The following is a 22,230-nucleotide window of genomic DNA, read 5'->3' on the forward strand; positions in this document are numbered from 1 at the left end:
GGCTTCAGTTTCCTTTATCAGGCAGCAGCTGCTCGCTCAGGGAAAATGACAAGCTCCATAATGGTGAAGAGTCCTCCTCATTATGTTGGTTCACATGCAATAGAATAAAAAAGTGTGGTCTGGGCGAGCTGGCACAAACTTTGCAAATCCTCTGGCATGACCACAGAGTATGATGAACAACAAAATCAACACTCTGCAAACATTACTTAAAAGTACTTTTTTTTTTTATTTTACTTTTAATTTCTGAGGTAAAATACTTTTTTCTTTCAACTTCCATAACAAAATACAGAGCTATCAGATACCCCTGGAAAAAAAATATGTATATTATACATATATTTCTATAACATTACATCATATATATATAATATATATGCAAAAATTTGAAGACTTTATAGAAAGCGGAACATCTAAAAGGCACTGCACAATGGAGTTAAGATTACTTACATTTTATGTACATATACACATTTTATTCTGCTTAAGCGGATAACTAGTGAAGTCATCTTTCACACGTGAATGTCTCATCCACAAATCCCTGCATCACAATTTTATAACTCAAAGAATGCCTAAATATTTCAAACAAATTAACTGGTAACTTCTCCCCCACCCCCAAGAAGAAACTAAAAATGGAACAGTTCCTGAAAGACTGCATCAAGGTTTTCTTACAAAACACAGAAATATGTATGTTCCATTACTGTTTACAAAACAAAAAGCACAAATGTAATTATGGAATAAATAAACGACAAGAGATAAACAGCCTACTGACTCTAACCACTTGGTGAGAAGTTATATACTTCAACTATTCTTTTAATGCTTCTGAAAGTTTCTTGGCCCTTGGGTCACTAGGGTGCAGTAATTCCTTATGTTAATGAGCTGGGTTTAATGCAGCGCAGCTGGATAATTAGGGTGGAGGGACTTGGTGAATGGTTTATATTTCACCCCGACCCATTCTTCAGGTTAAAAAAGGTGAGCTCAGCAAGGCCGGATGCCCTTAAGAGATCTCTACTGTTTTCTATAGCTACAAAAGCAATTTGTTTACATGAATAAGTTCTTAATGAAATTTCAATAGATTTACGTTTGTAGTTTTAAACATTTGGCACAGCAAAACTTGGAAAAAACAGGGGAGAGACGAAGTAGGTCTGGCTTTTGTCCCCCTTTCTTCCACCTGCTGTCGGACAGTGATGAGATAGATGCTCATGGAAGAGAAAGGCCTGGTTTTGTACCAGGCGTGTGACAGGTGCTGCTAGGAGTGGGCTGGGGAGGAGAAAAAAACTCTCACTCCTTTGCCCCAGGAAATATCAACAATCTCCACATTCCCTGGTCCACTTCCTGAGCAAGCCCAAGTTCGGCTCTATATAAGGACCCTCCCCCCACCCTCAACCCCAGTGTGCAGTGCAAATCAATCAACAGTTACTGGTGGAATGGCAATCAAAGAAAACAGTTAAACACCAAACAACTTCTTAAAGCCAAAAAACATTTTTCATGGAGTTGAACATTTTGAGTATAATTTTTCAAGTGTAAAAGCAGTGACTTTTTGTTCAAACAGAAGCAGCATCTAGGAATTAATTCTGGCACTTGGGTTCTAGGGGGTTACAGGTATGCATCATTGATTTTTTTTCCCCTCTCTTATTTTAAAGGCCTCGTGTTTCTATTCCTGAGTTCATACCGACACCTGCTGGCCCTCCCCTGTAGTGGACAGTGGGTGGCCAGCGCCTCCCTGGTTAGATCGGGCAATGCCAAGCAGAGAGCCCTCATCCACCTGCTTTCTGATTCAGAGGTAAGTCGAGGAGGAGAAGGAAGCTGACAAAAACACAACCACCAAAGGCAGCCTGACTGGGGAGCCATTTGCAGCCTGACCAAAGCCTGAGTTGTTAGGGACCACTCTCTCAGTTCCTTTCCTGGGCAAAGATGAGTCACTCATGGAATTTGGATCAAGTTCGGTTGCCAAGAAATAGCACGCCAGACTCAAGTCATCCCAGGCCATCTCATGTATCTCTCACCTGCTCTAACCTTTCCTGAGTCCCTGTCTTGTGCACACACTCCAGTTTTAAAAAGGGAAAGCATCCCACTGTTAAAAGACAACTCTCAAAGCTTCCCTAGTAAAGTCTCTCAGGCCAAGGGGAAGTCAGGATTTTCTCCAATTCCTAGACACCACTCCTTACCCTCAATAGACATGCCATTGATTCTCTCCCTCTGCTTGGCTGCTAGGTGGATCTGAGCCACAGTCAGGAGTTTATGTCCATGTACACTGAGGTACATGTGCACACACACAGAAGGTTGGCTGCTGTTTCTTTCTCTCTGCCCCTAGTTTTTTCTTTTCTTCTTATTTTGGTGCTAGGGATCAAACCCAGGGCCCCGTGCACGCTAGGCAAGTGCTGTACTAGAGAGCCACATCCCAGCCCTAGTCTTTTTGCTTTACATAAGATCAATACTTTCCCATTCCTTTGAAGTTGTTGGAAAAGACTTTCCCACAGAGATAATTCCTGTCTGTAAACTGGAGTCTCAAGAAAGATAGTTGATCAGGAGACTCAGAACAATCTGGGTAAATGGGATGGCCAAGAATGGCACCATCATAGGACAGACACCAACTTTCATTCACACCAGGCCTTGTGGCCTCTGGCTGTCTTCTGTCTTCTTTCTACCTTTTCCTTTGCTCTTAACAAACATCCGCTTGTTCCCCCAGCTACTTTCTGTGTTTCCAGGTACCATCTGCCCTTAGCTCCCACAATCCTGCCTTTAAGCTACCCATTCCAACAACATCAAGAGGAATGACTAAATATCAGCTAGGAATTTAAGCATGTCTCAACATTCCTGGATTATCTGAAAAGCTGTCCATGCCCTTTACAGGTTTATGTTGACAGACCCGTATCTCTTGAAGTATGTTCATAGTTAAGGCTCGACTTCAAAAAATGATAAGAGGACCAGACACAATGGAAAGACATCTTCAGCAATGCTGTCATGCCTTCTCAGTGAACTTGCTCACAGTCACACTTTGGTTTGGTTTCCCAAACCCACAATGGAAAAGAACAATGAGGATCATGTTTTTCATTGTTTTGTTTTTAAAGGCATTGGGTTACTTCCTCCTGCCCTCTTCTTTCTTCCCTGAACAAGAGTTTGCAACTCCTCATGGCTTCTTAATGGGTGAAGTAGGTAAAAAGTCCAAGGAGCTCGTAGCAAGGTTTCCTGCCTCCACCCTGCCCCTGAGAGGTGGCCAGCTCCTGCGCCTCAGCTCCACTCTAACTGGCAGTATACTCATGTGTCCTGAAAACAGTTTTATAAAAAGGAAAAGAGAAATGGCAAACAACAAGAAGAGAAAAGAGAGAGAGAACAAGGAAAAAAGACAGACTGATATCTGAACATCCCTCCCCACCCTTAAGACTGAAATTTTCTTATTCCTCCCTTGAAATAATTATAAAGTAACATTTCAGACAAAATGCTTAGCATTAATGGTCTCTCACTGCACAACTCCCAGCCATGACCTTTCCCTTTTAAGTATCTCTCTCAGAGCAAAATAAACTCATTAATGGCTTTTCATATATAAATACAAAAGAAAAGAAAGAAGTCTGGAACCTGAACTACCACAGGACCAAAAAGTACCTGGGCCCTTTAGGAGTTTCCGTGTCAGGAAGCGTAAGCCTCAAACGGAAAACAGGCTCCTTCCCCTTTCAGTTCATATACCCTCTGTGTCCTACTGCTCACCAGGAAAAAAAAGTGTGTTCACATCTGACCCAATTTACAACAGAAGACACCCATTCCATCCCCAACAGAAAAGTACGAGTCTATGCCCCAGAATGATCAAACCAGCCTAACTCCCGCCCCCCTCCCCCCAGATCTTGCTACATAAATACATGTATGTATCTGATTATAATATAAACAGCTCCCAGCCCACTTGCAGTTCTACGCATCTGCAGCTGCTGTTGCCAAGCCCCGGGGTCCTGACCCGTTCCAGAGGAACTTGCCCTTCTTACTCAGCTCCCGGGCTTCAGGGTCATCATTCCAGCGCCGCTTTAACCGAAGTTTGGGGGGCATCAAGGCGTCTTCTTTCTTCTCAGGTGCACTGGGCTCTTTGCCAGACCTGTCCTCACTGTCTTCAGTCACCTCTAGGGGTTCTTCGCTCATGGTGCCAGTGGGGCCAGGGGGCCAGGTGGGAGGGGCAGCAGGGCGAGCAAAGACGGCACCTTTCTCTTCTTCTGTGGTCCTGCCTGGCATAGTGCCCTCTTCTCGAGGGTGCTCCTCCTTCTCCCTGGCTGACTGCCTGAGGCTCTCGGGATCCTTCTCAGCTGTTGGCTCCACCTTAATTCGTGGGGGGATAGGAGCCATGGTGGGTGCAGCAATAGGTGTGGACTCCTCGCTGCTCTCTACCCTCTCCCGATTCTTCCGCCCAGCTGGTGGGGGCTGCAACTTGATAGAAAACGGAGTGGACTCCTCAGGATGCATTTGGCATTGCAGTGGTGGAACCATGAGCCCTGGATAACGGGGAAAAGTCCGAGGGCTCAGATGGTAGTTGAATACGGAACAGGCTTGAGAATGAAGGTAGTGTTTCATTTCTTCTGGGTTGAAAGAGAAGCAACTACTGCTGGTGAAGGGGCTCAGACCTGGGGAGGGGCTATAGGAAAAGATGGTGGGAGTCAGGGAGAGGGCTGGTGAAATGGGGACATTGAGGACACCTCCGCGGCCAGGAATCGGAGAGACAGCGAAGGGACTGTGGGGGTCAGAGTACATCCCTGGCCTAGTGAACAGAGGAAGCATTATGTCAGGCTTGCGTTTCTGGTGGCCAATTCCTCCTCCACTGACAGCATTCCGGGAAGACATGAGATCCACACCCCGGCGCCAGTCAGCAGCTGAGCCATCCTCTAGCTCTGAAAGCTCCACCTTTCTATCAGTGCCATTACTTGACTCCTGGCCAGAAGCAGTTAGGGAGCTAGCAGAGAACCGCCCTGGCTGCACATCACCAGTTGGAGAATGGGTGTCCAGAGGTGAGAAATGGAAGCGGGAAGAGGCTGTTGGCACTGGAGGCGCACTCTGAGGAACCACACCTACGGCGATGGAAAAGACAGAAGGCTCTGTTGGAGGTCTGTTTGCTCACTGCTGCTACCACTTTTATTTGGGCTAACCAAGTACACAATGTTTGGTGGCAATAGGAAACAAACATTTCAACTGGACCAATTCTCACTTCCTTATCTTCCTGGTAACTTCTACTCAGTTTCTTCCATTCAATTTAGTTATCACCTTTCTCCAGTCCCTTTTGTTGTCTTCGCACTACTCCTTACTATCTGCAATATCATTTATTTGTTGATATTAATATTTTAAAACACAAATTCACCACGCAGGGATTTCTAATAGTTCACAACTGTATTCCCAGCAATTCAGGGCTTAACAATAAGTAGGTGCTCAATAAATATTAGGTGAATGAAGAATGGAGTACAACAGTCACATTCTCTGCAACTCTAAATATTGTGTATATGTTCCCTACCTCAATTTGTAGCTTTGCAAATAACCTTTTCTTGTTAGCATAATTCTGACTATATATATATAGCAAGCAAACCTAACCAAACAAAACTGCAAATTACATATATATATATATATATATATATATGGACATGAACAAGACCATATTTTAATGAAAACAGATTACCAAAAAAAGAATTTTTACTACCCCTTTGGGGATTGAACTCAGGGACCCTTGACCACTGAGCTACATCCTCAGTCCTGTTTTGTATTTTATTTAGAGACAGGGTCTCACTGAGTTACTTAGGACCTCGCTTTTGCTGAGGCAGGCTTTGAACTTGAGATCCTCTTGCCTCAGTCTCCTGAGCCACTGGGATTACAGGCTATGGTGCCCGGCTAAGAATTCTGGTTCTTAAGGTAAGTTCTTGTGGTGTTTATCACTTTTGATATATAATCATTACCTCAGAGATTTAAGTATTTTTTTAATCTCTATAAATCTATAAATTTATATATCTAATAAATTTTACAAAATGATCTTCATTCCTATTCTGCTTTCAAGCACTGAGGAAGCTGGAAGAAAATCCAGAAAATTTACTCCCTCTCCCAAGTTCAAGTGTTAAAATGTGTGGTTCTAAGTGGAAGCTAACACTATTAACCACATCAATTTGAGAGGCACGTAAGTTCTCAACTTCCCCTGAAAATTCCTCTAAGGCATGAGAAAGAAATGCCACCTGAGGCCTCAGGGACCCTGAAGGTTCCTGGGAGGTGCCAGTGGCTTCCATCATGATGATGGAAGATGTAATAAGGGTTCTTGATACTCTGAGGCAGACATGAGAGAAGAAGAAAGGAAAAAAAAAAAATAAGAAAAATGAAGACTAGTACAAGTCTATGGGTCTAGGAGAGAAAAGGGGACAAGATACAGTGTGGTTAGAACTATTCCCAATTAGCTCAAGTCTTCAATTCTTGCTATTACAAAATCATTCTCAGATATGACTCTGGAGTAGGCTGGTATGTGTAAGACGAGTTTTCTAGGCACATGTGACTAACACTGCCAGAGCAGCATTTCCCAAAGTGATATTTCACAGAAAACTGTTATGCAGGATTTTTTTTTTTTTTTTTTTTTTTTCTAAAGCCCTCTTAATCTTAATTTAGGAAAAATAGATGGCCCTGAATATGATTTGAATAGTGCCAAAAGAGTCTCAGGACATAAGTCTATCTTTTCTCAGTCCATCACAGTGACAAAATTCCAACCTTATTGAGTCTTTCAATTCTTGTTTTTTTATTAAGAGGACATTCAGTCAAAAGCAAAAACCCCACTTGTATATATTCTAAAGGAAAAAATAAATTATAATGTGAAAGGAAGGGGAAGTTCTGTTTCCTAAGCAATTTAAAAAACTGGTTAAATCAGGGCTGGGAATATAGCTCAGTGATGGGCTAGTGTTTTTTTTTTTAAATGGAGAATATCTCAGTCTTTACATATACTAAGGCATGTTGTAAATCTGTAAGGAGAAATAATACATAGCATTTTCCAAATGCTCGGGGGAGGGAAGGAGGAGGAAAGATGTGAAACTAGAGCCATGATGGGAAGGTAGAAATCTGGTCCTTCCTTCTGATTAAGTAGAGTTGCCCTACTTTTATACAGTAAATGTTGAGCCATAAAATCCAAGATTTTGCTAGGGGAAAAAAGTTCACTGCCAAAAACAAAACAAAACAAAACAAAAAAACAAAAAAAAGTATGAATACTATTATTGCTCTGAAAGAAGACTGCCTTCACAAAACCACCACAAGATTCGAGTAGTGTGGTTGGAAAACTGAGGTCTGAATCTCACTTCTGGTACCTTCTACCTTGTGGTCGGTACAAATAACAAACTGGAGATTTTGACTACCCTCTGGCAACAGTGGAATAATAAGATCTTTGCCTATGTTCAAACCCTGGTTCTAGATGGACAATTCACCTTTTTGTGCCTCAGTTTTCTTACCTATAAAACAGGTAGCAATAGGACTAATCCTAATGCTATGAGAAATAAGAAAAGTTAATATCTGTAAAGCCCTTGGAATAGTACTAGCACATAGCAAATTGCATGTAATTATTAAAATAATTTTTTATTAGATAATAACAACTATTCAAAAATCAAAACTTAGAATTGGGTGTATCATTCAACTATGAACCATATGTTAGGTAACAGTATTAAAACACTGTTAAACTTCCTGGGTGTGGTAATGTTATTGTGGTTATGGAAAAGAATGTCCTTGTTCCTGGGAGATACATGCTGAAGTACATGGGGTGAAGTGCCATGATGTCTGCAATTTAATCTCAAAAGATTTAAAAAGTATATATAAATAGAAAGAGATAAAGCAAATGTGGCAACAATGTTAACCATTAGTGAATCTAGATAAAGGACATGTGGGTGTTTGCTGTTATTAATACAATTTTTCTGAGATTTGAAGTTTTCCAAAAATAAAAATCAAAAACTGGGGTGGGGTGGGAACAGGGAGGATAGCCTGAGCCATCTTAAGTCTACCCCTGAACAAGTCTGTCCTGCCTTTATCCTCTGAGAGGTAACTATTTTTACTAGTATCTTTTCAATGTTTTTTTATTTTTATTTTTTGATACCAGTGATTGAACCCAGGGGTACTTAACCACTGAGCCACATCCCCAGCAGCCCACCCCCCACCCCCCGGCCTTTTTTTAAATTTTGAGGCAGGGACTCACTAAATTGCTGAGGCTGGCTTTGTATTTGTGGTCCTCCTGCCTCAGCCTCCTGGGCTGCTGGGATTACAGGCATGTGCTACCACGCTCAGTTTCAATGTTTTTATGCAGGTACAAGTAAATACTAAAATACATTTAATAATTTATTTTATAGGATACTTCTTAAAGTACTTGTATTTCACATAGTATTAAACCTAGTATATCTTATTTTTCCCTGTTAATTTCTCAAGTTCTTGAAGGAAACAACTCCCTCATCTTTTTCCTCATCTTTTTTTTTTTTTTGTCTTTCAGGCTTAACACACTGTTAACAAATGAATAAGTCCCATTTGAGAGTTTGGAATGTATGATTTATTAAATAAGAGCTAGATCTCAACAGTGCAATCTCTTAGAAACTGTTTACTGAGAAACTGTTCAACAGATAACTATTCAATCTACTCTGATCAATGTCTCACTTTGCTGTCCTCATCCTTAACTTTACCATTTATAGAATGTGAATACTGAGGCATACACTTTAATGGACTAGAAGGGTTAAATGAGATAATTTGCCAAACCACTAAGCAAAAGTACCTCAATTAAGTGGATGTTCAATAAAGATTATGTCCCTTTGTCATCATATTAATTCATATTAACATTACTTAAACAACACTTGCGGGGCTGGGGATATAGCTCAGTTGGAAGAGTGCTTGCCTCACATGTACAAGGCCGTGGAGTTGGATCCCTAGCACCATAATACAAAACAAAACACACTTGGCCTATGTGGGCAAAAGTTCTCTAATAAAAAATCAATTCCAAAGCTGAGTGCTATGGTGCATGCCTATAATTCCAGTGACTCAGGAAGCTGAGGCAGGATGATCACAAATTCAAAGCCAGCCTCAGCAACTTAGCAAGGCCTTAAGCAACTTAGTGAGACCCTGTTTCCCCCTCCCCACAAAAGGCATGTGGCTTAGTGGTTAAATGCCCCTGAGTTCAACCCCCAAAAAAAAAAAAAAAAAAAAAAAGAAAGAAACAACAACAACAACAACAAAAAAACAACAGCTCCAGTTCTTTGGAATTGTCTACATCTGAGGATGTGAGCAATGACAATGTATTCTTAAACAAAATGTATGCTGTTTTACTTTCCCTGTGAATTTCTGATTAGGATCTTGAGGCTGTTAAGGGTCAACTTTGATTGCTTTCAGGCAGACCATGTGTGCCAGGCCACTACTGTTAAGATTTCCAGACCTGTCTTCACAGAGCAACAGTCTAGATTTCCTTGCCCTGTAAAAACTCGTATTTCTCCCAGGGGCTGATGGACAGACACACCATTTCAGTTGGTCCAAGTGCTGGTTGCCTGGGTTTTGAATTAAAAAAAAAAAAAATCAAAGAAGAAAATTACCAATGAAGCCTTCTGTCGGGGGTGGGACAGATGGGTATGAATACCAATACATTCTTAAAAATTACTGGTGAGCCCATCTAAAGTCCCAGTACCTCTAGGCACATAGGGAAGGGGCAAGAGTGAGAAATAGAGGAAACAAGATTCCAGTGGCTGGAACAGATCTGATTTCCTAATGCCGCTCCCTCAGGCACAAGGAAAGAAAACAGGTTGTAATTAGATGCATTCCAATACCACTTTTTTTTTTTTTTTTTTTAAATGCATGCCCCAGGGACAGGAGGGAGTGGTTACAGAAAGAGAGATGAAACTGTAATGATAGCAGAGTGAAGCTAAAACTGCCCTAACTTGTTGTGTGTAGTAATTACATATCTGCAATGGATTTTAGACTTATATTCTCAGCCACACCCCCGCTCTAATTTTTCAGGTTTCTTCCAACTTTTCTCTGAGAAGTTGTATTACTACAGAATCAAGATCAGCTTTCTTTGTCTTGACATACAGGACATACAAAGACAGAGCAATGATGAACTGGTTGAAAAAATAAATACAATCTATTTTCTTAAGTAGGGGGACAAATAGTATCTTTAAAAAAACCCAACAACCAATTATAAACAACACTTTATAAGTGACTGCCTCTGGACCAAGACAGAGACAGATCTGAAGCCTCTGTGAGAAGCTGTGGTGGAAAGCTGTAACCTGGAGAGACTGAGGGGAAGCCCTGCTGCACTTAAAAGGAAAGAAGGCTAAGTAACCCCAGAGTCTTCTCTGAGGAGTTGCTGGTGCAGATCAAAGACACTGCTTTTCACTGCAAACATGTGAACCTCTCCTTCTCTGATCAAGGATGCTGTGGTTTTGATGATTATTCACATGATAAGGGAGCACTTGGTAGTTTCATAGAAAATCGGAAGTGTTTGTAGAAACAGGTTCTCATCTATGAAAGAATCATTGGGTAGGGTGTTAAAACTGAGTGTGTAAACTTTAAAAAAAAAAATCAATGCAAACTGATGAAGCATCATTCCCAAATAGGACACTATATCTAGGAGACTATAAATAATATACCTAAAGGTAATCAAGTAAACAAACAAATTTATCTTGGTATTGCCTATTACATGAACTGGGGGTGCTGTACAAGGTCCTGGGTTTGATCCCCAGCACTACCACCAAAAAAAAAAAAGAAAAAAGGGGGGGGGTGAATGGGGAGACTTGAGGAAGAACACAGAGGTAATCCATCCTAGGGGTCACATTACTTTAGTGTTTCTGAAATCCCCTTAAATGTGTCATGTCTCAGAATTGGTTTTCCTTTGTGTGTGTGTGTGGGGGGGGGTGGGGTGGGTACTGGGACTTGAACCCAGGGAAACTTAACCACTGAGTCACATCCCCCAGCCCTTTTTTTTTTTAGATATATTTTTTTAGAGACAGGGTCTCATTGAATTGCTTAGGGCCTTGCTAAGTTGCTGAGGTTGACTTTGAACTTGTAATCCTTCTGCCTCAGCCTCCCAAACCTCTTGGATTATAGGTATGTGCCACCACACCCAGATTAGAACTGGTTTTCTAAAAATTTTAACTCAAAATTCACTCCCAACCAAAGGAGTCTGGATCTTACCACTTGATCGAATGTTGATGAATGGGTAATTGGGCATCACCAGTTTGTTGAAGTTAAATTTGTAAGTAAACCTTTTCCCTTTTGTTTTATGAAGGATCCTCTTGTTGTAATAGTATCTGTAAAGAACAGGAATACACGTCAATTTATCTTCTGCTATTGATGGCTTTTGATATACTTCAAATAATCACCAAGAACAATAATTTTTGCTCTAAGTATTACTTACAAACATTGTCATCATTCTTTTGCAGCCTGGCCGCCAGGTTAGAGTTGGGAGACAGACCTAAGAGCTCACTTTTCTCATTCAGTTTTCAACTAGCTCTAATCTGTGGCTAGAGCTTTACATAGACATTTTCACTTTGGGACCTTAAACACTACCCTAGCTCTGACCACCTTTCTCCTCCATCTCTCTACAATTTCATTTTTATAGTCTACTTCCTTTCAGTTCCATTCTATGTCACTAACTGCCTAGGTTCTCTCTGGCCCAGGTGGGGGCAGACAGTCTCCTAGGAGATCTGATGCTCAAGGCACAAAGGAATGTAGAACTGTTTTATGGTGGCCAGTGAGACAATGGCATACCCTGATCTGAAAAATAGCCAGCTTGGCCTGCTTCACCTTTAAAGACTCAAAGGGATGGGGGAGGCTCCAGAAAAGTGCTACACAGATTTTTACGTTCAGGGTCACTAAGAATGAAGAAAGGCAGGGGAACTTTGACGTACATGAAACCTTTAGCCTGGCTTCTACTTAATAGCACAGGTCATAAATTGCCTTCTGGCCCCTTGAGGGCTAAAGGGTTATGAAATTTTAAGACTGACAAGGGGAAAAGAGAGCCTGAGAGAACTTATAGCAATCAATCTTTGGATACTTTGGAGCAACCTATGCACTGACAAATGAGCCCACAGATTCAGTTCCTGAGTAGCTGGGTCAGCGCCATTCAGTGAGCCCTCCTCTTGTGCTAGCTTTACCCTTTCCTGGCTTCTCCTAGGGGAGCCCAAATAAGAGAAATTCTAATAAACTCCCAACAGGGAAATCTAAATGATTATAAATGAGCTCCAAACCATGTTTCACCATACACTCTCGCCCACTACAGAGCAGAAGCGGCTGTCTGTCAGAATCCAGTGCCAGCCACGTTGGAATTCCCTCCTACATATAACCAAAGATGTGTCTTTTCTCCTTCTGTGCCTGCGCTACTAGGATTTAACAGCTCTTTGATTCCCACTTTAAAAGCTACACATTATTCACTGAGAGAGTGTTGTCTCTTATCACCTGATACCCTTTTTATCTAACATTCACCAAACTGCCTAGTCTTCTTCCAATCTGTTAACACCACAGATTTGAGAGTCCTTTCTTTTACCTGAGGGCCCGGCTCAGCTTGTCATAATTCATCTGTGGTTTGCATTTCCTGCGGCCCCAGAGGCGGGCCACTTCATCTGGATCCTTGATGACAAACTCCCCATACTCTCCCTGCTGCCAGGCGATGACATGGCGGAACTCTTCCTTCTGTAGTAGCTCCAGGATGAAGTGCCACAGCTGGATCTGCCGGGAGCCAGGGGACGACTCAGTTTTGTAGGCCCAGTCAGGAAACTGATATCCTTTAGTGTGAAAACAGCAAGATCAAAGTAGTCAGGAGCTAGGTGCATACATACCAGCACCCCCAACTCCACATTCCACTGCTCAGAATCTCTAGAGTGCTTTGCAAACATGCCACACACACTCTTTAGTCATCTGGGGCTAACCGCAACAGAGGAGAGAAAAGGACACAGAAATTACTTATCCTGTGGCAATCACTGAATCTGACAGAGGCTGGCAGCAGAACTCAGGTGCTCTAATCATTTACCTTTCTAGACATTATTAAATCTCACACCTACTTTCCATGAAGGCATGAAAGTTCCCAAAGGAACAAATGGGAAAGATAAACTAACATTTTAGGAAAATACAGCTGAAAACTTCTTATCTGCAAGGTTGGAATTATGTTTCTAACAGGAAAGAGACTCCAAAACTTGGGATAAAGGTGTGCTGACCAGATGTGTTAAATACATATTCATAGGAAATAAGCCTACAACTGTCCTAGCAAGATCCACCCAGTCAGGAGGCTGTCAGTCATGGAGTTGCATTTGTGAACAAAACGCAAGTGCACAGAACAGGAACCAACGAGGGACATTCCAGGTGCATCAGAGATGATTAACTTCTGCTCACCTCCACCTCCTTCTGGCTTTTCCACGATGCTACAGCCTGCTTTCATTTTCGCCCTCCTGCTGAGAGATATAAGCCATAGGATTACTTTAAGATTCTACTTATTTATTATCCTCCTAAGTTTTTTTGGCACATTCTTTTCCCAAACTTCCTTTTCCCTGTCTTTCCTTCCTTATGCAACCCTGTCTTTCAAACATGTCACCTCCAAACTGCTAATCCGCAAGTCATCAAATGATGGTCCTCAGGTCATCAGCTTCAAAAGCCATAATTATCTCTCACCTGACTTAAACCACATAGTGTAAACACCGTCCTTAATATTTGCTTTCTTCCTCCTGACCAATCCTTCAAATGTAAAAAAATAAATAAATAAATAAATAAATAAGGAAGGGTACAGTGAAATGGGTCCAAAAAGGCAGCCAAAACAAGTCAAACAGTTTGTCTTCTATTACTAGACAGGCTCAGATGCCAAGATACACAAGCCTGAGTTCACCCAGATGTACCAGTTTAAAAAAGGATAAAAAAAAAAAATCCAAATCCATCTGATTCCCTCTCAAGAATGAACATCTGATTTTGATTTATTTTACTGAATTATGTGAGATGGAAGAAGAAAAACTTCCCTTCAGAAACTGTCCCCTTCCCCTTGGAAAATACTCTGGATACAGGAAGTAAACACACCATATGTATATTCACTGTATATGAGAAACACAGACACACACATACACAGACACACACACACACTCCCAAAGTTTTCCGAGAAAGAATTTATGTTATCCTTTAACAGGAAGGAAGGAGGGGGAAAAAAGCAGGCATTTCTGGGGTCCGTCAAGCCAATGAGTGGAGGGAGTCCTGCTCCGAAGATCTGAATTCATTCTGTCCAGATTTACAGTTCCTCAATAAATTTCCTGTTCCAAGCAGCAAGCAGCTTTGTGTCAGTCCCTTCAGCAAAAAGGAGGGAGGGGTGAAACTGCCAGAGGGAGATGGGGGCAGGAGAGGACAGATTTACCCTCATTGTTCTCCTGGGTGGATGACAGGCCCTCAGCACCCATATTACAGGAGTCTAGAGGGAATGCAGGTGCCTCAGTGGCCCCAGGGTGGGGTGGGGACAAATTCCTAATCTTGGAAATTTCATCTAACCTAGGATTCCTCTAGATCCTTTTAATTTTTTTCCTCACCATACACATGAAGATCAGTTTCAGCCCATGAAACTACCAGAGGCCAAGGGGGAGATAAATAACCCAAAGAAAGGAGAAAACACACAGACACACACACACGCGCGCGCGCGCGCGCACACACACACACACACACACGATATACAATAACAAGGCACAAGGGCTGAGGCAGAAGCTTCCTCTCCCATTTCCGTGACAATGAGGGAGGAAAACAGTAATTTCTCCACGGTTCCAGGGAAGCTGCCCTGGGTTGCTCTGTCGGATGGCGGGGCCTTTACGCTGCCCACAGCAATACCCTTGAACCGGCACGACTGTGGGGTCCAAACCCCGTTGCAACGATGACCTGATCTGGAAGTCCTTTCTTGATACTCCAGTTCTCCGATTTTGCCCATAAAGGCCCTCTTCCAACAGCCTGGAGGCGCCTCTGCAAGCTTTTCACAAATTGACTCCAAGACTGTCCAAGAAGGACCACTCGACTCAACTCCGAACCTCGGCCCCCTGCCCTTCCTCAGATCGCGACCATTCTCCGAAGTGAGACAAGCAGACTGGCCCTGCGGACCCCCGCGGCAACTCCCAGTCCCAGCTTCCGCAGTCTCCAGAGCCTCCGTGTCCCTCATCTCCCTGGCCGGGTGTTCGCGAACGCTGCCCGGGATCCGGGGTTGCCTCTCAGACACGGGCCCCTTCCTCCCCCGCCCCCCGCGCTGGGTGAGGCCCGGCTAGGATGGTACGGCCTGTCGGGCACCCGGGACTCCAGAGACGCTGTCCCTGTGGGGGTCCCAGGGCGCTGGCCCCGAGGGGCTCGGCGGCGGCGGCGAAGCGGGGCCTCACCTCTCTCCAGCACGGTCCGTCTTCGGTCCGGTCTCCTCCGCGGCGTCTCCAGCTCCTCCTCATCCACCCCAGCAGGAAGTGACCTCCTTGGCTGCTTTCGTCACTTCCATCTTCGGAGCGAAGGCGGGGGAGGAGGCGGTGCCTTCCCGCCGGCTCCCGGCCTCGCCGCGCCGCACCCAGCCGCGTCTCCCTTTCCTTTCTCCTTTCTGCAGACGCCGACTTCCGCCCGCACTCCGCCCTGCGCGCTGCTCCCGCCGCGCGTCCCGCGCCTCCGCCCGGTGCGGTGCGTGCGTCACGTTGTCGGGGGCACGTTAAGCACGCTCGCGGCTGGCACTCTGGCCCTACCTGGTCCGGACCGGCGGCTGGAGCCGGTCGGCGGGAATCCGCGGGGTGATGAGGGGCAGCGCGGGCGGTAGCGGCGCTGTGCCGCTGGGCGCCGCGTCCCGGGGCCACCTGCGGGCACCTCGCGACCCCACAGGAAGGGCTTGGGCTGCGGCGTAGGGCTTCAGGCACACCGAAGAGAGGTCCCTTTTTCCCCAGAAAAGGGCTCTGCGACCTCCCAGAGAGGAGCGCCCTCAATGTGGAAAGTAGGACCCGCAGACTCAGACGCGTTTCTGTACCCAGGCTAAGAAAGGGGCCGTTGACAGCACGTAGGAAACGAAGCCTTGAAACCTCTGAAGCACTTCTTTAGCATTTCTTCCCTGTAAAGACGCGAGAGTGACCGCTGCCCTCCTTGTTCCCATCACTCTGCATTTAGTCTTTTTTTTTTTTTTTTTCTTTTTCCGATCCAAGCAGCTTGCAAGTCTTTCCCCTATCATTTAAACACATCTCTTTCCTTTGCCTTTATTTTTTTGCCAGCAATTACAAACATCTTGTCCAAAGCATATATATTTTTTCCTTTAAGAAGTTTAACCGGAAAAGATCTCAAGAAGTTCAACTTTAAATTTTTTTTTTTTTTTTTAGTTTTAGATTAACACAATACCTTTACACAATCCCTTTATTTATTTTTATGCGGTGCTGGGGATCCAACCCAGTGCCTCACATGCGCTAGGCAAGCACTTTACCACTGAGTTACAGCCCCAACCCAGGTAGTTCAACTTTATCTCTAACCCCTACCCTCATAAATTCAAATGGTGTCCAGTCCTTGTTTCACTCCAGGGACATAGAGTGGGGATCAGTGAAGGTTAAATACATTTAGAATAAAAAATTAGGATGTGGGAGAGGTGAAGATGAGAGATGGGGTTGAAGATCAATTTTGATCAAACATATCAAAACTTTGTTTTGTAGCATTGACCTAACAAGCTTTCAAACCCATCTGCTACATGGACCGTGGTAATATCAACATTAGTTGTTATAAAAACTGGATCCCAGTTTTGACTTGTCCCCAACCATTCCGTAGGTGTGATTAAATTGATTAAAAAGTTGGTTCCCTCTGGCCTAAAGTTCCCATACAACAGAAGGGATAATAGCATTTCTAGTTAGGAAATTCTACATAGGTGAAGAAAAGGAACAAAATTTAAGTGCCACAGATATGATTCCCAATATCCGAAAGTAGCCGGTGAGCTCTTTGAGTGTAGAAATAATCTATCCTCCATCTTCTGTATATTACCTAGAACAGTGTTTTACATGTAAATGTCAGACGTTTGGTGGAACAGACCAAACTATTGGGTTTTGCTAAATGTTGGAGATTAAATTTAGGATCTCATGTCTCCAACTACTAACTTTGTTACCTTAGTTAAGGTACTTAACTTCTCTGTGTCAGTTGCTCATCTGTATGAACATAATACGTATGGAGTCTACTTATGTGGACACCCGCAGGTATATACAGGTATCTCATTGTAATATAGTAGATATTACAAGTATCTCATTGTATTAGATGTGTTAATACATGCAGTGTGTTCAGGATAGAGAATGGCCCCTTGTTAATATGGCAGATAAATAAATGTCGGCAAAAATAATCATAATCATTATCACAAGAATCCTCAAATTCTCATACCACCCACTTAAATCTTAGTAATTGTGTCAGTCAGGGTCATGAGCAGCTTCTTCGGAAAGTTTGAAATTGCTAACCTTTTGGCTCATAACTCAAATAGTCATAGTTAGAGCCAGCATTATCAACTGCAAAGACCCTGTGTTCTGCTAAGGCCCTGGGACTAGAGTGTAAGAACTCTTTCTGCTTATATTTTGACTTACCCTAGACTCCTAGTGGTTCTCTGCTGCTGCTTCTCTGGCTAATTAGGGTCACAGAGGATGACTTGAGTAAACACAATTAACAGAGATAAACAGGTCTCTCTCTACTTGGCTGGAGTCTGAATTGAGATATTGAGAAATGTTTAGATCCCAGCAGAACTCAACAGAATTTTTACAAAAATAATCTAATTACTGGCCTAAACTCGAACAGGTGAATTTAGGTTTGGTAAAGCAAACTGTAACTTTCCTAACAATGAGTGGGTCTGGTTAAATGAGCTGCGTGCTGGGAAGCTCTCCTGTGGTGGTGGAATCTGGGGAGATTGGGATGTCTGGGGACTTCTTGCCTAGCATACACAAGGTCCCTATCCACTGTCTCCTTCACCGCAGGTTGTTGCCTTCTTCATCTGCTGCAAACAGGCTTTCACAACTTGGAGTGTCTCTGTGTTCCTGAACCAGGAAGAGCCTGTGCCTTCTGAAAGCATGGGAGTGAAAAAAAGCCTAGGAGTCAAGACAGGTTGTAATCTCTCTTGAATTTCCACTTACTCAAAGCCCTCTTTGTCCAATGACCCTGCCTCCTATCCCTTCCCACCCAACTTTATAATTGTTCCATGTATTTAGGGTAAGTTTTTGTTCTAAAGCTTTCACACTCAACCCCACTGTCATTGCAACACATCTACCCAACTGCTTCTTAAATTTAAAAAAAAAAAAAAAAAAAGCCGTATTCAGTGGTTCATTCCTTTAATTCAACAACTCAGGAGTCTAAGACAGGAGGATCACAAGTTTGAGGCCAGCCTCAGCAAAGTAGCAAGTCCCTGCCTCAAAAACAAAAACAAACTCCTGCAACCGATTTTCCAAAAATTCTTAGTGGGTTGGTGTGTGTGTGTCTCCCTCCTTCCCTCCCTTACTCTTCCCTGATTTGTGCTTCTTTATTGTTCCCATTTTTATTTATGTGCTTGTGTTCTCCACACCCCAAACCTAACTGGACATGTATGTATATGTTATAAATGCTTTCCTGTCTACTCTTGTAGTCGTTTACTGTTCTTCTTCTATCATCTGTATGTCATGTACATATTTGTTCCTCCCAGTGTGTTTGTCTTAAATTGCAGGCCCCCAGAGGCTACTGCCACAGTCCCCACAGTGCCCAGAGCAGTTCCATGCCACCTTTTGAAGTGCCTAATGATGATAATTTCCTTCTCTGCTATCACGTGTGCTGAGGGCTGACAGTGTCTTTGTCCCCCCTACCTCAATCTCCTCTAAGTATCCCAGTAAAAGGTAGGCTATGCTTTCCCTCCCAAATTTGTTGTCATTGAAGAAGCCTCAGAAGGCCCGAGTTTGAGTCCCCATTCTATCCTTTGATAACTCTGTTTTCTGACAAGTCACTAACCTCTGAGTTGCAGTGTCCTCATATCTACAAGGGGACACTACTGATGTCCTTGATGAGGACAGAGTGTAATAGTGGCTGTGGAACGCTTGTAAACTATGAAACCCTTTACAAAGGTCAAGGATCATGATTACTCTTCCTGCCATTCCAGACTCCACTCTGTTCTTGTATCAAGAACTCAAATTTGACAGTTGTTACTGCATAATTTCAGAAACTTTGAATGGATTCAATGTTTCAAACCTGGGTAGGGATCTAACAAGAAAAGAATTTTGTCCTGAGACTCAGGGCTCTTGGATATCTCACCTAGGCAGTATTTTATGAGGTTAGCTTGAGGTGGTGTATTTTAATCACTCTGTCTCAGTTTCTTCATTTATAAAATGACCATGATAAGAATTTCCAGGAAGAAAGTGCTATAACATTAAAACATTATTGATTTTGATGAAGTCAAAGACCGAAGGGTATACATAAAATTGACTTATTTATACCCTTTTTGGTTTCTCTTTCAGTAAAGATGAAATTATAAAATAATAAACTTTGACTAAAGATTTTTTGGATATTACCACACTGGACTTGAGTAGCTTGTAAAACCTTGTGTTTGGGTTTATTTTTCCCATCAACCTAAGTTTTTGTGTGGATAGAGGAATTAATGTCAGTAACATGATTGGGGATCCCCGGATTAAAGGTTAAGTGAGTCCAAAGCAGAAGTAACTTTGCCCAAAGCTGCAGCTCCCAGAAGAAGCAGAGAGCAGGGCTGTTTGTTTAGCAGTGACTTGAGAACTCAAGGACTCTCCCGGATTCCACATCCATCACAGTCCACAAATACCCCTTCCTCTCATTTCCCTTTTTTGGGTCTTGGTTCCCCCATCTCAGATCAGTACAGTGGAGAGGGTAAAGATCATGAAGGAACAGAATGGAAGACTAGGATTAACAGGAGGAAATGACCACTTCAGCTATTTTGGCTTTTTTTTTTCTTCCTGGCAGCCCGGAAGAATGATTCCCCTAACCAAATGTTTGATTGCCAGAATCTATATAATTTTGAAGGCTCGTTTCTTCCAGGAAGCCTGCTGAAATTAATTGGAGCAGAGGGTTAAGTTCTGGTCTTAATCTATTTTTTTTTTTTTTTGGTCTTAATCTATTTAGGATGTGTTTTCCAAGGCCTGACATTTGTTCTGTACTCTTATAATATCTGAAACCTTGACTTGCTTACCACATAAACCTTTTAACTTTCTTTTGTATTTATTCACTGTTCATATCCGGCTCTCACTGTGTTCTCTTTATGACTGTCCATATCATTTGTCATCCTAAGAGGGCAGTGACTGTGTCTATCTGCTTCTCATTATATAATGACCAATAAAAGTGGTAATCACTGTAATAGAGACATGGGGATCATAGTCTTAACAAATGCCAGTAATGGTTGTGGTGAGGAAAGGATCAAGGACTCACATCAAGTTAATTGAAAGGACATCGCCTTAAGAACACTTTGGAAGAGCTTTGCTATATTAACTGCCATGTATTTTCAGACTTGTAAAATCTTAGACATGGAATGAACATCAGAGGCCATCTATCCATCTTCTCATCCAGTGCTGTAATCTCTCCTTGAGTCCTCACAATGATGAGGAGTTCACAATTTTGCCTGACAACACAATCAATGCTTCTTCCTAGTAAAGTATATCATACTTACAAATGTAAATGTGTGTGAGTCAGTTGAAGAACACTAATAAAACACTCAAGTACCTATCACCAGGCAAAAATTAGAAACTACCATACCCCAGAAGTCTTTTTTTGTCTCTCCTAGAGGTCTTCAACCTCGGTGTTCAGATTCTCCTGATTGTAGAAAATTCTTCCTTACATAGAGCTGAAATGAGTTCTGTGGATACTTCTAGCCATGACTCCTAGTTTCTGGATGCTGAGGCTGTGAGATTAGTGTTTCTTCCATATGACATCCATCATTTATTTGAAGGCAGAAATTATATTAGAGTTGCCAAAAGAAACATCCTTATTTCCTTTCCTTTTCAAATGTGGCATCCGTAACCAAACACAGTCCTACACAGACCCAACCTGACTAATTAGGCATAGAGGGAAACTGTTCCTTCCTTGATTGGGACACTATTTGTTTCTTTCTTTTTCTTTTCCCTTTCCTTTCCTTTTCTTTTCTTTTTTTAGTAGGAATTGAACCCAGAGATGCATTACCACTGAACTATATCCCCAGCCCTTTTTATTTTATTTTTTATTTTGAGATAGGGTCTTGCTGAGTTGCCCAGGCTGGCCTTGAACTTGCAATCCTTTTGCTTTAACCTCCCCAGTCACTGGGATTACAGGAAAGTGCTACCTTTTCTTCAAAGATGGCTCTAGATAAGATGGACAGTTTCAGAGGCTGAGTTGATAGTCAAAATCCCTGTGACTTTCTTATAGGGGCTGTTAACCCAGATCTCTTCTGTTAAGTACTTTTTAAACCTAAGTGCCAGACTTTATGTCAGTTACATTCATTCCTGTCAATTTTATTTTCTTTGATTTTAGTCTTTTATTCCAAATTATTGGCATCATCTTTATTTATTAGAATGTATTATTGTTTAATTTATTGATTGACAGACTCTACTTGGGGCAAACATGGAAACAACTTCTACAGAATACATTGTTAAATGTTAAACTATTCTAAATACCATCACATATTTACTACATGGCTCAGACATCACTGCAGGATCCTGCAGTGTCTCATCAGTCACTCTACCTTTGATCTGTGGAATGCCAGTTAGTAGCACTGCAGGTAATGGGATTGCAAATAGCAAAGTACTTAGTGTATGAGACTCTGCCAAAGAGTTAAAGTCACTGTAGAAAGCAGAGAATATCAAAGCAAACCTAGTCATTATGTTGGCAGCAGGGGGAGGGGGTTATGTACAGTTAGTTGGACATCATAAGGAACTAGGAATCTTTTGTACTTTGGCATCAATTCAGAAGGTAGAACTTCTAGGTACTTGTGTTGCCCAGAATATTTCTCTCAACAATAGATTATTGTAATGGGCTTGGCTGATATGCTTGCAATAATGTGTTAAAACCAGGTTCATTGGCACAATTAAAAAAAATCACCATCATTATAGTTACAGGTTTTGATTTTAAAGTAAAAATCTGGGCTGCCAATATTTTAAAGAAAGAAGAAAAAAATCAGGACTTGCAAGGAAAACAGCCTAGTATGCAACTCTTTCTCCTGGCTGTTAGGAAAGCACCCGAGGCACAGAGAGCAGGCGCTGCAGATGCACAAACACACACAAGTGCCATCTTGTCCAGCTTCTCTATTATGCAGATGTTGGTTGCAGACCAAGTCCTCTCCTGCCCCTGCATGCCAATCTG

The 22,230-nt window shown here is 42.5% G+C and overlaps 1 protein-coding gene across 4 annotated transcripts; it reads right to left on the bottom strand.

Moving 5' to 3' along the window:
* Positions 1–216: 216 nt before the first annotated feature.
* Positions 217–15,523, bottom strand: ETV3 (ETS variant transcription factor 3). 4 transcript variants are annotated; one of them, XM_079138956.1, is made up of 5 exons: positions 15,315–15,522; positions 13,321–13,376; positions 12,479–12,716; positions 11,128–11,243; positions 217–5,033 (listed from the first exon to the last, which is right to left on the bottom strand). In XM_079138956.1, the coding sequence occupies exons 2-5, from the start codon at positions 13,364–13,366 to the stop codon at positions 3,895–3,897; spliced, it is 1,539 nt and encodes a 512-aa protein (XP_078995082.1). In that variant the 5' UTR covers positions 13,367–13,376; positions 15,315–15,522; the 3' UTR covers positions 217–3,894. The 4 variants fall into 4 exon arrangements, with proteins under 4 accessions (XP_078995082.1, XP_078995081.1, XP_078995084.1 ...); XM_079138955.1 differs by having other exon boundaries at positions 13,321–13,379; positions 15,315–15,521; XM_079138958.1 differs by having other exon boundaries at positions 4,897–5,270; positions 13,321–13,379; positions 15,315–15,521.
* Between the last annotated feature and the right edge of the window lie 6,707 nt (positions 15,524–22,230).

This window comes from Sciurus vulgaris, assembly GCF_902686455.1.
Source record: "Sciurus vulgaris genome assembly, chromosome: 1".
In the NCBI taxonomy this organism is placed as follows: Eukaryota; Metazoa; Chordata; class Mammalia; order Rodentia; family Sciuridae; genus Sciurus; species Sciurus vulgaris.

Bases quoted from the DNA above. Each gene is read 5' to 3' on its own strand.
- ETV3 (XM_079138956.1), bottom strand. From the start codon at position 13,366: ATGAAAGCAGGCTGTAGCATCGTGGAAAAGCCAGAAGGAGGTGGAG. The intron at 12,717-13,320 runs GTGAGCAGAAGT...TTCACACTAAAG, and splicing joins AAAGCCAGAAGGAGGTGGAG to GATATCAGTTTCCTGACTGG. The intron at 11,244-12,478 runs GTAAAAGAAAGG...TGTTCTTTACAG, and splicing joins AAGCTGAGCCGGGCCCTCAG to ATACTATTACAACAAGAGGA.